This window comes from Ixodes scapularis, unplaced genomic scaffold, assembly GCF_016920785.2.
Source record: "Ixodes scapularis isolate PalLabHiFi unplaced genomic scaffold, ASM1692078v2 PGA_scaffold0__279_contigs__length_252992795, whole genome shotgun sequence".
Lineage (NCBI taxonomy): Eukaryota > Metazoa > Arthropoda > Arachnida > Ixodida > Ixodidae > Ixodes > Ixodes scapularis.
The window spans coordinates 29,108,903-29,123,432 of record NW_024609835.1 but is presented as its reverse complement, the minus strand read 5'-3'; the positions used below and the strand labels follow the sequence as shown (position 1 = coordinate 29,123,432).

General features: G+C 46.3%; 1 protein-coding gene across 1 annotated transcript in view; it reads left to right on the top strand.

Moving 5' to 3' along the window:
• The window catches only part of LOC115323378 (arylsulfatase B), a 45,240-nt gene extending 31,050 nt beyond the window's left edge, over positions 1–14,190 (top strand). The window contains exons 7-10 of the mRNA XM_042291610.1: positions 3,536–3,662; positions 4,153–4,446; positions 10,605–11,050; positions 14,062–14,190. Of these exons, the coding sequence (XP_042147544.1) occupies positions 3,536–3,662; positions 4,153–4,446; positions 10,605–11,050; positions 14,062–14,190 (996 nt within the window). The remainder of the gene's footprint in view (positions 1–3,535; positions 3,663–4,152; positions 4,447–10,604; positions 11,051–14,061) is intronic.
• The last annotated feature ends 340 nt before the right edge of the window (positions 14,191–14,530 follow it).

Here is a 14,530-nt window from a genome sequence, read left to right as displayed (position 1 = left end):
CAACGGGATCACCGCGCCCCTACGTGCCACTATAGTTTCACCGCCGGATCTTCGATGCCCTTCACGGACTTTCTCACCCCGAAATCAAGGCTACCCAACATCTTATAAAGCCTCGCTTCTTGAGGCCCAGCATCAACAAAGATGTTCGCCACTGGGCCCGCATTTGCCTACAGTGTCAGCGCTGCGAAGTTCGGCATGCCATGGGCACACTCTTAGGAGCATTCGATCTACCCGACGCATGGTTCGACCACATCCGCATAGATAGCGTGGAACCCCTGCAACTTTCCCTGGAAAATGCCTACCTTCTGTCTTGCACTGACCGTTTCACTCGCTGGCCGGAAGTCATCGCTCTGCCTAACATCACGGCGGAAACAGTTTCGCATTTTCTTGTTGCATACAGAATTCCGCTGTTCGGCACTCCTATCAATACAACCACAGACCGGAGCCGGCAGTTTGAGTCCAGTCCCTTCAATGGTCTCACCAAGCTGATGGGTTCCTGGCGCATTCGCACAACTGCTTACCATTCTCCAAGCAATGGCATGGTTGAGCACTTTCATCGCCAGCTGAAAACCGCCCTCAAGACCCATCAACGTCAATATCGGATGGAAGTTCTGCCCTTCGTTCTTCTCAACATTCGGACAGCCCTCAAATTTGATCTTGGCTGCAGCGTTGAGGAGTTGGTCTTCGGGACAACGCTTCGTCTCCTCGATAAATTCTTCATTTTCACGCAAGGCGACACCTATCTGGAAACAACCTATACCGTGACCAACCTCCGGGAGGCCAAAACACACATCGGCGCTACTGCACCCCGACGAACCCCCAGCCAATCCTCCTTCATCAGCAAGGACTTGACAACCTGCACACATGTCTTTCTGCGAAATGACCCTGCAACCGCCGTACGATGGGCCACGCAAGGTCTTAAGGCAAGGTTCAAATAACATCTTACATGCAATTCCTGGTCGTCGCATTATTCTGCGTTGAATTAGCTTATTTGGATGGGCGCCCCAACAGACACTCCTGCAACTGTACCACCCACCCGGAAGCACCGCCTAAACAAACAATGCTTGCGCCGACCTCTCCTCCTCCTCCACCCGATTGCCCGCAGATCATCGCTCCGAATGTCCAGCAACCGAAGATCTAGACGCACTTCGGCCGCCACGTGCATTGGCCACAGAGCCTGGGCATCGCATCTTCACCTACAGCTGGTACACGCCTTACTAGCTCGCCCGCAGCGAGGCAAAAGCATAGGTTCGGATAACACCATTCTACCAACGTTCGCCTAGACTCTGGGGAGAGAGTACTGTGGTCACGCACGCACCGACATACAGTGGCTCCCGACAGAAAATTTCTCCTCTCGATTCGATCGGCTCCTGAGAGCTTCTTCAGATTGCGATAGTCGATTCATGTGTCTCGTCGTCGGCTGAACTTGCCGCACACTTGCATTAGTGGTAGGTTGCATAACATTGGATTATAACTCATGTTCCACCATCGCAGCGTGGATATTTCTCTCTCACTGTACGCACCAGGGCAGTGGCGTAGCCAGGAATGTTTTTTCGAGGGTGGGGGGCTCAGCTGTCTGGGCTATTTATGACTTGGGGTAAGGAGTGGATGAGGGAGGGTCAAAGTGCAAATGTATATGATACGGTCGGCTCGATTTCGGCGGTGAGGGGGGGGGGGGGGGGAGAGAGAAGCCCTATAAGCCCCCCCCCCCCCCCCCCCGGCTACGCCCCTAAAAGCACGTAATTCTTTTCAGTAGTCAAGACGTGAGTGAGCGCAGCGCCACCTATTGATTACAGTGCAATCGTTTTTACAATTTATTTAATATTACATCACTGACATTGTTTTATATTATCACCATGCATTCGTTTTATTATGTTCGCTCTGGTTTGACTAAGCTGTGTATTTTAGGCAGGATAGTTTGTTATACTTTGCCTTGAAATTGGCACCCGTCACCCCGCAAATGTTTCGAAATATCCGTCCTCTATTTATCTGAGAAGTTCCGCACCCAACCAAATAAAGATGATTGAGGAAATATTGCCCGTTTTTTTTTTTTTTAATTTAAGCATTTTCTGCCCCATAAACACTTTTCCCGAAAATATATAATTTGGATGTAGTCCGCGCTCCCCCTTTGCTCCATACCCCGTGCAAAACCGACTGCGTGAGCAGGGCAGCGAGCACCTCTTCCCCCTTATGGAGCAGGGGGGAGGTAGCTTTGGCATTCCACGGGGGTAGGGTTTCAACAACCCAAACCCCACTCCTGCCTATGCCACTGCACGAGCGTATCAAAGAATACTGCGCAAGATCACCAGGGGGACTGCACAGAAATTTCACAACCGAACGGCACCAGACTCCGAAGACTGCTTCTCGTCCTCGGTCCTATCTTGAAAAAATACTAAGTTAGTTTTCTTACCAATCGTTCCAGAACAGTTTAACTTCGAGTCTAGAACAATCCAAAACACTACAATAAGGAACCCAAACTTCGAAACGCGTTCAATTTGAGTGGTTTCCGGAAGGCCGTGAAATGTTCCGTGTGCCTTATAAGCTATATTTTTTGTAAAGTATGCTGATTTAGTAGTTTCCGATCATAAGCAGAAAGTCTATAATTGCGAAACTTGCTTGCATTTACAAATTAAGAAGTTACTTATGCAGAAGTAAGGAACAAATCGCACACAACTTTAATTTTTTCGACAATAGGCCTCTTTACAGAACCAATAGGATATCAACCTTATATCTGTGCGGTACGTACTCTTGCAGTGGCAATTTGGCCCGGCATTAGAGAAGCAGCCTGCATATCTTTTTTACGTTGTTCAACAAGCTACATGACCCTGAACACTCGCATTCATAAAGTATTATTTTTATACTAAAATGTTAGAAGTCACGCTCTTAACTACATATCTGTAGCTGCAGTGTTTGGAAATAACGTACTAGACATAATTTCTTGTACAGACGTTTGTCTCGCTTTGTACCTATTGGAAATCGAAAGAGTTTTATGTAATATGTGTAATGGACATACGGAAGCATAAGTTTAAACTATATAAGTCGTATATAAGTTCCAGCGCCATCTTATACAGCAACACGCGGCAATGACGTCATGCCACTACGGTGATGCTGCGGAGCGCAAGATCGTCTGCTTCTTGAAGATGGGTTCCGATAATGTCGGAACGCCGAGCTCTTATTGACTGATTGAAAAGAATAGTGGGTAGACCTCGAGGCATCTAGCATTGAGGTCTACCAACTGTCCTTTCAATCAAAGCCAATCAAAACTCGGTGTCGTTCTGACGTCACCGCGACACCTGCGCAAGAAACGGGCGACCTACTCTCCGCATTGGCATGGCGCACGCGCATGCAGTGCTCACACCTCGTGTCGAAACAAACAGTTATTTGATTTAATGTACACTCTATAAATGCAAAAAGATGTTGATGTCATATCACATATCTCATTGTGTGGTTATTGTGCAAAAAAAAAAATGAAGAAAGAGTATTCGAGGTGCGGCGTATAGGATCTAATAATTTGTCGTCCAACTTTTATTCGCAGCCCTTTTTTTGCTACTTCAGTCACCAGGCAGTGCACGGTGCGTTGGAGACGGAACCTTTTCAAGCTCCCGCACGCAATGTTCTCAAGTTTCCCTATATAGGAGAGACGAACAGGACATTATACGCGGGTGAGAAGGCCATCGATAGTTTCTGGCCATATCTTTTCTAGCCATAACCATTTCTAGATTGTGCAATCTTCTTAGCCTTTTACGCCATCACGCAATTAAGGCGACTTAACTTGAATATTTGTGCAACAATAACCAATATTTATTGGAAATTGCGCGGTCGCTTCGGTGTCACTAGTTTAGTTTAGTTTGAGGTTCGAAAAAGACGAATGATACTAAAACGATAAGGTTGTTCAAATAGCTTGCAGCATTTATGGTCCCTGACAGCTTAAGAAACGCAGGCCTTGTCGAGTCTTATTGACACATACCTTCGCAGTCAATGAGTCTGCGGCATTGGCCGACAAGAACGCTTAAAATCCGATCACGAGGCAAGGTATGTGAACATATTAAGTAACACCCTGCATTTCTCAAGCTTTCAATAAATACAAAAATAATATATGCTGCAAGTTCTGTCTGCGGCTGTGGTTCACGCTTTTAATGTTGAAAAATCCAGGAATGCTAGACGCCCTTGACGAGTCCATCGGGAGTATTGTCGAGGCCCTGGACAACGCCGGAATGCTTGAGGACACCATCATCGCCTTCAGTTCGGACAACGGCGGATCTCCGTACGGGCTGCAATCCAACCGTGGCTACAACTGGCCACTCCGGGGAGCTAAGTTCACTCTTTTTGAAGGCGCTATCCGAGTTCCGGCCTTCGTCTGGAGTTCAAAGCTCGCAAAGATGCCCCGGGTCTCTGATCAACTTATGCACATCAGTGACTGGCTCCCGACGCTCTACTCGGCAGCAGGTAAGATGCCTTACCATTTTTGCGCCAGTCGTCATCGTGGTCATTGTCGTATATTTACATTTATTTACTTTTCAGGCTGTGTTAACGTAGTGCTGGTCCGACGGGGACACATTGTGTCCCACAGCCAAGGTCAAGGGAGATAAGAGAAGCATTAAAACTTGGGTTTGGGCTAGTTGGTCCATTACTGAATAAAAGGTTAAAAAGCGCGAACAAACGAGCACAATAAAGAAACACGGACGACAGGACAAACGCTTCCTGTCCTGTCGTCCGTGTTTCTTTATTGTCCTCGTTTGTTCGCGCTTTTTAACCTTTTATTCGATAAGAGAAGGTTTACCGAAGTGTTATTGTCCCCTTGTCATGTGTTTTTTTTTTTTTTTTTTTTTTTTGTAGAGACGGCGCTGGAGATGGGGTATATTAAGCGTGTTCGAAATAAACTTTGCAGCTGAGTTTGAAACGTTGCCTCCTTTTTTACCACCTTCTGTTGTGTTCTCTTCCTGTCCCAGTCTCAGGTTTACAATCATGTTCAACTTACACCAGCTCGCCTGCACTCTGACTATTTTTTTATGCTAAATTTCTCACGCTTTAGGTCTGAGTCCCAACGGTAACGACAGCACATTAGGCTTTAGGCGGCATGCCTAGTCTGTCCGGGGAACGTCGCATGCGTTGAGAATGTCGATGAGGATCCTCAGACGGAGTTGTAGATGCGCCTCCAGCCGAACTTGTCTGCATCGCAGGAGGTGGGATTCTTTCCTATGAACGCGGCAAAATTCCACCTTATCTTGTGGCCGTGCACCAGGACTTCCTGTTGGACCCAGAAGCATCCATGGCTGCAGACCTGGAGTTAGCCGTACAGTTCTTCGAAGATGGGTGTTTACCTTTAATAGACCATCCAAATGTAAAGAAATTATAAGATTTCGTACTTCCACGACATACCGAAGTGCTCGTTCGCCGGGAAACAATGATTCCTTGTGACCAAGAGTTCCTGCTGCCATTTCAAACGAGCACCCATTCACCTGCTTGAACTAACGAAGTGGTCTTCGAGACTTGTGCGCCATCTGTTGCGGGCGCGGACGCTTATTTACGGTTCTCTCCATGCTTGGCTTGATCAGGTAAGGGCGAGTGCGAAGTGGTCGTTTGAGAAGCAGTTCAGCTGGTGTCTTCTCCTTGGTGCTCTGTGGAGCACTACAATAGTTAAGGAGTAACCTGACCAGCCTTTGATTTTTTGTTCTGTCAACTTTATTTCCTGGTTATTTCATCCAAGCTCGTTTGACTGTCTGTACTACTCGTTCAGCCACTCCATTCGATGCTGGGTGATAGGGAGTTACACAAATCTGCTTTACCCCGGTGGTTCAAATGAAGTTCTTGAAGTTTCCGGAAATAAACTGCGGTCCATTATATGGGACAACGTCTGATGGTACCCTGTAGGACAGGAAGAGCTTCCAGAGCAAATCGATGGTGCGAGCGGCTGTCGTCGTCTTTCTGGGTAGGACTTCTGTCCACTTAAAAAAACTCTTTATGACGACCAGGTAGTGCTGCTTGTTAAGTTCGGTGAAGTCAACATCGATCCCCTTCCACGGGTTTCTTGTCCAAGACCATGGGTGTAGAGGTGCTGCAGCCAGTTGATTTTGAATTGATGCACAAGCACAGCACTTCTTTACAAAGTATTCTATATCTTAGTCCAACGCTGTCCATAAAAGAAGATTTCAAGTGTGCTTTCATGCGACTGAGACTTGGGTCAACCTCGTGGAGTTCATGCTGCAGTCGCTTTCAAAATACTGGCGGTATGATGGCTCGGCATTCACACAGAAGATAACCTTGGTCTGTAGACAACTGCACCCTCTTGTCGAAGTGAGTGTGAAGCGCCTTGTCCAGGACGGAGGTTGACCGACCCTTCTGAGTCAAGTCCAGCCCCCTGGATAGCGTTGGGGTCTCTTCTAGACTCCACTGCAATTTTGTCGTTAGTGACAGTAAGTTGTTCGACATGGGAGACCTGAAGTACCGACGTGTTTTCGTCAGGGTTACTAGAAACAGGGTCTGAAGGCAATCGCGATAGTGCGTCAGCATTTCTGTTGTGATAGCATTTTCAGTACACGATGTCATAGTGGTATTCGAAGTGTAAAGGCCCGTTCACACTCTTGCGACTGCTTGCGACCTCTTAAACCTGGGTTCCTTAAAACTTCTTAAACCAGAGAACACACTGGCGCCATCTATTGGGAAGCAGTGTAAACTCGGCGGTCCGGCATATTTTTTTTATTTCTCGCGCAATATCCTTTCTTTTTTGGCTCGAAAAACCTTTGTCAATGTTATAAACGAGCCTTTCTATGGGTATTACGCACATTTGACCTCGGAAATCCCGCCAAACCTTCGCTTTTGTGAAATGCAGTTCTAGGGTCACCGCATAGATGGCGCCACAATGTCAGTGTGTTCCCTCATTCTAGAAACATTTAAGAAGTTGTAAGAGATCTCGTCTCTCTCAGTCGTACTCGGTCGCAAGAGTGTGAACGGGCCTTAAGTGGCCAATGCTGCATTCTTAGCGCGGCTAAACTTTCGATTCACGCTTGGCTGTGGAGCATCGCAGTTAGAGATTTATGGTCTGTAATAAGGGTAAAGTTCCGACCGTACAAGAACTCGTAAAATATCTTCCCCTCAGACACAATACCAAGCGGCTCTCTCTTGATTCGTACGTAGCTACGCTCGATTGTTGAGAGTGTTCTGGAGGCCTGCGCGCTTAGTCTTTCCTTACCATTTGGCATGATGTGCGATATGACTGCTCCCACCCCACCTGGAAATGCATCACAGGAGAAGCAGAGAGGCTTGCCTGGGTCGTACTGAGTTACCCACATGCTCTGCAGCAAGCTGTCGTTTTCTTCCTTGAAATTTTTTTCGCAATCGTGTATCCTCTTCCAACGGTCGTTTTTCTATAGAAGCGAGTGGAGCGGTTTTAATGTCATGGGGAGGGCTGTGAAAAAATGAAAGCCGTTTACAACTCCCTGTAACGTCGAATTAGAGCGCAGCTCTTGAGGAGGAGGAGGTAAGGGTACTAAGGTTCAAGTGTTCTCGGGGGGGGGGGGGGAGGTCACATGACCTCGGGGGGTTGGCCACGTGACCTGAGGTCAAGTGACCTTGGCGGGTTCACATGACCCCCTCCCCAAGGTCACGTTACGTTGGGGGTGTCACGTGTCCACGGGGGTCACGTGACCTCGGGGGGGTCACGTGACCCCCCAGAGAAATTTGTCCGCTAGATTTAGCGAAGAATTTTTTCCGCTAGATTTAGCGGGAAAATTGTTTCCACTATATCTAGCGAGGAAATTTTTCCGCTTGATCTAGCGGGGAAATTTTTCCGCTAGATTTAGCGGGGAATTTTTTCCGCTAGATCTAGCGGGGAAATTTTTTCCGCTAGATTTAGTGGGGAATTTTTTCCGCTAGATTTAGCGGGGAAATCTTTCCGCTAGATTTAGCGGGGAAATTTTTCCGCTAGATTTAGCGGGGAAATTCACCCATAATGCACCGCGCAGTTACGCCGACGGCGACGCCGACGCCGCTCAAGCCGGGAACGGGCGCCTAAGAGCTGCGCTCTAAAATCGCCCGTAGTAGTTGAGGAGGCATAAGAGCGAGCGCAGATTTATTACATTGGAAGGAGACTGAGCGTTTTAAATGACCTGCACCTTATTGTCGGTGGGATATAATGTCTGGGTGACGATTGAATAGCCAAGGTATTCCGCGCTACTTTGAAGCAACTCGCATTTTTGAAGATTTGCCCGAAATTCGTTCGCCGTTAGTAGAGCAAAGGACTTGGTCCAACATTTGATGGTGATCCTTGAGAGTGCTTGATGTAATCAAAAAGTCATCGAGGTAGCTTACCGCTTGTTCAACTCCTTGTAGGATCTTGTTGATGGTACGCTGGAAAATTAATGGCGCTGTGAAGACTGCGTACGGTAGGCGATCGTATTGGCAGAGTCCTTACTGCATGGTGCTGGTGTGGACCTTCGAGTTGTGCGTAAGCTCCAACTGTTGGTAGGCACTGGCCAAATCTACCTTACTGAACTAACTTGCCGCAAGCTAGAGTGGCAAACAAGTCTTCTGCAGTCTGTAACGTGTAGGCATCCGGTCAAATGCAACGGTTTACAGTGACCTTGTAGTCTCCACAAAGTCCAATGTACTTGTCTTGACGCCGAGGTTTTCAAAAGCTTCAACTCTTTCTCTTCAAACTCACGCAGGGCATAAGAAAGGGGACGTGCTTAAAGAAGATTAGACCGGATTCAGACTGGACGTGATTTGCAACTTTGACTGATTTAACCGTTCCCAGTTGCTCGCTCAAAAGCATCAAGCGCTTGTGTACAGGTTGGCTAATCCGGTCCGTGCTGCAAGCACTGAGAGGGAAAATTCATCTGACCAGTTGATGCGGTTGTGCATCGACTAGTTTCTTCCAATAATCTCCTTGGACGACCGCCAACCCTACTAAAGAATCTGATACACATAAGAAATGTCCTCGTCCAATAAACGCATATGATTAAATAAAATCATATACGAGCATACAAGAAGTTTATAAGACCATATAAGTACAAACTAAGATTATATAAGAAGTCATAAGAAACTTTTTATCAGTCTCTTATAACTGCTGATATAATATTATATCATTCTTATATGTTATTTTTAATGTCTCGTTTGTTCTTATATGATCTTATTTAATCATATGCGTTTATTGGACCAAGAAATAATTTTATATATAATATTGTTTTACTACGAAATGACAGTCTTATCGCCTGGTCTGCATATGTGACCGGAAGTTGTAGCTCTCCAAGCCCAGGAATGGTGTCGCCCGTGTAATAGTAGAACCGCAAGGTCGAGGGTTGAAGCGGCCAACTGCGCAGCGACTCATTAGATTGTCTCCATGAGATGATGGTCAAAGCCGCTCTGATATCGAGCAGCATTTTTACCGGGTTTCCTGCAAGCGTCAGCAGGACCTCAATGCCGTCGCTGGCGGTGTAAATGATGCCATCAGTTGTATAAAGAGTGACATTGTCGTCTTGGAGACTTTCTTAGCTAGCTATTTGATGTGTTGTGAAACACACGTCCTTTGCTCCGGCAAACTCGAGCGGTGTGTCGCTTCTTCCCGCAGTTATGCCCAAATCCGCCTTTGAAAGGACAGTTAGTCTGTTGAAGGTTATAATTGTCGCAACGATGGCAGGTACGTGTCGCCGGGACGCTCAATGCTAATGATACCGGCTTCTTCTTTGATGGACCTGCCTGGGCCTGAACTTTCTGAATGTTTCCGTCGTGAGGAGGTGCATGCTGAGTTAGTTGACGATTGTCCTGTCCTGTCTTGCGAGTTCCAAAACTTGGGCGATCACTCAAGCAGACTTGATGAGCAGGAGGTTTATTGAATACTCGTCCCTTAACCCACAGACGAAACGGTTACGTAAGACATTGTTCAAGATGTATTTGAAATCGCACGTGTGTGCGAGCTTCTTTAGTGCTGCGATGAAATCAGTGCTTCGGTTCTTGAGTCGGCTCTTGGAGAACTGGTAGATTTATAAATATTGGTCTAGACCCAGAAAAAGTTTACTACAGAATGTGGGGGGATCACAGGCTTGTACAAGATACTCACCAAAAGTATTTAATTAAGTTACTGAGTACCACGAAAAATAGTAACTGAGTAGACCATTAAATACTCAAATTTGTAAAGTAATTGAGTAAAGACCAAAATATTCCAAAAATGTAACTCGTTACTTTCAAGATACTCTCAAGTTACAATTTTTACTGCAATTCATTGTGATCTCCGGTGACCTCGGGGAGGGGGGGGTCACGTGACCCCCCGAGGTCACATGCCCCCCCCCCCCCCTCCGCGAGTTCACATGAGCCCCTTCCCCTCAGTACCCTTCCCTAATCCTCAAAAGCTGCGCTCTAATTCGGCGTTACAGGGAGTTGTACACGACTTTCACTTTTTTTAATAATTTTGTCCTAACTAAGCATATGTCTCCACTCAGCTAGTTTTAGCGACAGCATGTAGCTTACAAAATTTAGTTAGAAAAAAAAATGAACAGGGATTGACCTATTAGTGCAATTTTTGTGGCGCCTTGCAAATCCATCGTGCCAAGCTGCTGCATCCCGGGTTGTGCCCCAAAGTGTTTAACGCGATTCTCAAATATTCCTCACAGGCGGTGACGCGTCTACTCTCGGCGCGATGGATGGAGTCGACATGTGGCTTTCCCTGACCCGCGGCTCGGCGTCTCCGCGCAAAGAGCTTCTCCTGAACATTGATCCAATGCACGACAGCGCGGCACTGCGCTACAAGCAGTACAAACTTGTCGTGGGCCTAGGTACCGATAACGACTTGCCTGGGCACTATCACTTTCCCGGTGGCAAGCGACCGACAAATGACGTCCCTCATCTAAGAAGGAACTCCAAAGTGGCGCAGGTACTCAGGAAGTTCTACTTGAAGCAGAACCGACTTTGGTGGCCACTGCCCTGGAGGAAGAACGTCGTTGTGGACTGTCGAAGGAATCAGTTGACCGACAAATTCGTTCCTCACCAGCCCCCGTACCTTTTCGATATAAAGCATGATCCCTGCGAACTCAACAATTTGGCAGGAACACATAAAAATGTAAGTCAACCCTAGAAGAAAAAAAAACGGTTTCATTCGAGAGACACAGAATATGCAGCGTCTTTTGGGTTTAACAATATATTGAGTCTTAAATGGCGTATAACTTAATTTATCAATCACATGCTACTCTTTGGCGTTACACATCCGTTATCTACTTTTGTTACACTCAGGGAGACACTTTTTTATGAAAGATTATCTCTAGACACACATTGTTTCTAGAACGTACGAGCTAAAAATACTTATTTATATTATTTATTAATTTTTACCTTACAGAGCCCTTTTAAGGGTTCGTAAAGTGCAACAGGTGCTCACATGAATGACAACATGATAAATTTTAATGCATGAACTGGTATGAAAAAAAAAGTAGTACTCATGATTTCTGCGGGAACCAATAAACAAATACAGCTCATATCAGAACCGAGTAAAAACAGCATGAGTGTTAAAATAGATATATTCACGTAAATCGTTAAAATTCATACGATATAACTAAAACAGACATGGCACACAAGCAGCAAAACTCGGTATTTAATAGTTAACTACCCACCATCCTTTTAATCGAAGCCAATCAAAGTTCTGCGTCGTTCTGACGCTACCGCAACCCCTTCGCGAGAAGCAGATGTCTTCCTCTCCGTATAGTCACTTACATCTAAAAAAAAAAAAAAAAATAAAAACAAACTTTGGGCGTAACTTATTATATAACGCTTCTCGCCCGGTGATTTTTTCTGAGGTACTTTTTTAATCGACAGATGGAATCTTATAGACTTCGGAGCGATGCTATGATGTTCACGGCTAACTACGCCTTGTGTGTTTTTAGAGCTTTCGGTGACTAAACTATTGTTAGAAGAAAATGAAGTAGCGCAGTTTTCGAAGACACTAATATACTTTATGAAAGCGTAAGATTCGCGCCGGCTTCAGAACAGTTTTTACAGCAAGTATTAGGACTTGTGCTTTAGGAGATGTCTGCTTCTGCGGAATGCTTTGATCAGAGGCGCTTTTGGCCAGAAAGTGAGACAGGCACGCGCTCAGTGTTGGCACCTCTTTTTTTGGGCGCGCCGCTCAATTGAGGCCAGTAAGTCACTAAACAGTCCCTAGATTCGCCAGGAAGTCGCTAAAATTTTCGCTGAATTCCAAAAGCTTATTAAACCCTTTTAAAGTAAGTGACCCTCAAATAATCACATCTCAGGTATTTCGAGAGGTTAAACTTACACTGAAGAACAACTAGGTTGGTTGTTTCCCAAATAAAACATTACCGATGCAATCGGTAATGTCGACGGTTCGTTGCCAGCTTTGTAGGCTTCAAGTGTGCCAATTCGTTGAACAACTTCAGGAAGCTCGTGGTCAAAAGCGAAAGCCAAGAGCGCAGCGGCCAGCCAAAAGCGGCTGCGCTCTTGGCTGGCGGATAGCAACGTTTGACGGAGGGCACGTATACGTACGTGGGCGCGGACGAGATGGTTTGCAGTGTTGAGAGTGTTGACATTTTTTTTAGGGGCAAAGCTCCTTAGCGGCTAGCCATGTCCGTATGTCCGTCCGCTGTCGGGTGCACGTCCTCCTGCTCGTGAACTCACCCGCTCACGTGCTCACGAGCACGTGAGCACGTGCTCCCGTGCTCGTGTTGGGCAAAAAAAAAAAAAACTCATCTCCACATGGTGAATGATGTTGATTGGGGCGAAGCTCTGGTGGTGCTTGTCTGCGTAGACGGTGAACCGCAGCATGCCGAGCCTATCGTTCGTTTTCATCCATGTCAGAAAGAGAATGTGTGATATGAAACGTGGTTATATACGCATCTGAGCATTTGACCGCAGCGTGAAATGGATGAAAACGAACGAAAGGCTCGGCATGCTGCGGCTCAGCGTCTACGCAGACAAGCACCACCAGAGCTTCGCCGCAATCAACATCATTCACCACGTAAAAATGCGTTTTTCTTTTTTTTTTTTTTTTTTTTTTTTCCAAAGCGAACTCGGCAAGAGAAGCAAGAGGGTTTAGACCCTGAGTATCTCTAAAATTGTTCAAAATAACAAGATTACGGTTGAACACCAAAGTCGCTAAAAAAAGTCGCTAGCCGCTAAATTAAAAAAAGTCCGTCGCTAAATGTATAAAAAAAATAGCTAAATCTAGCGACAAAATCGCTAAAATGTCAACACTGCTTGGTTGAATTGCTAATATTCCCCGAGAAAGTGAGGGAGAGAAGGACACCAAAACGCGAGGGGGTCGCCAGGAGGATGAACTCTGATTGGAATAATAAGTGGGTAGACCAAGGCAGTTAGCTTTAGGTCTACCCACTAATTGATCCAATCAGAGCTGGGCGTTCTGACGTTTCCATGCACTCTCGTCCCTTTCTCTCCATCACCTTGTAGGTTAATGTGACTTGATTTTGGTTAATTGTTCCTAGTAAACGCGCCGGAGAACTTTCCAGAATTCCTAAGTGGCGGCGAAGCAGCGGTGACCGCGGCTTGGGGTGGGGGGCGGGGGGGGGGGGGGGGGGGGGGAGAGAGAGGCGCAAGAGAGGCGGAGCAATGGGGCGCATAGGTAGAGTACATGCCGTGGGTGTGAGAGAGGACACGGTTATGGGGAGGTGGCGATACCGTCTCAGCGATGGGACGGTGCGCGCTCCGCGATTATGTGGGGTGGGTTTTTTGCGTACGGACGACGCACGATTTCGCTGGAAAGTTGCATTATAAAAGCCGTAGCCGTGAAGTAACACTTTTTACACACGAAAATACCATCGGCGGCGCGATCATCACCCCAAAAAATTCCACGTGGCCAAAGGTCAGCGCCGATTGCATTTAGTTTCTGGAATCAAACATATTTTGGTTTGGATCATTTTCAAGAATCACTTGGCGGATAGTAAGGGTTGGGAAAACGGATTTCAGTACATCATATAAGTGCTCCTCTCATAGTGTAGTCGCCCATGGACACATGGATATGTCCTCCACGGTGTTGCATTAGTTAACTGCGGTTCAAAAAGGCGGAATGAGCGCCAATGTTTAATACTGTTCATATTTTGATCGCAGACACTTCGTTTCCTGATGACGAAGTTGGACGCCTACAACGCCACCATGGTGCCACCTCTGTTTCAGCCCGAGGACCCCAGAGCATTCCCCGAATATCACGGCGGCATCTGGTCTCCGTGGCTAGATTAATCGTAACTCTAAATTCTAATTTTATAAATAGGCTAAGAACTGATCCTATACAATATCTCATTTAGTGTAATGGAGAAATTCAAATTAAGCACATTCAATGTTTTTAAAAGCGCCGTATATTGTGTTAGGCATTGCTAGAAAAAGGTCCAGTTGACTATGTATATTTAAGTAATTGGCGTGGTTTCAATTGTCGCCCCTTCCCGTTCAGGGCAGACATTATTCGCAGTGCGCACATCTTGAACCAAGACATAATTGTACCTTAAACAATGCTCACAAGAAAAAAAAAACGGAGGGTATTTTATGTTATCCCTAAGACAGATTTGAAGGCGAAAGCCCGAGC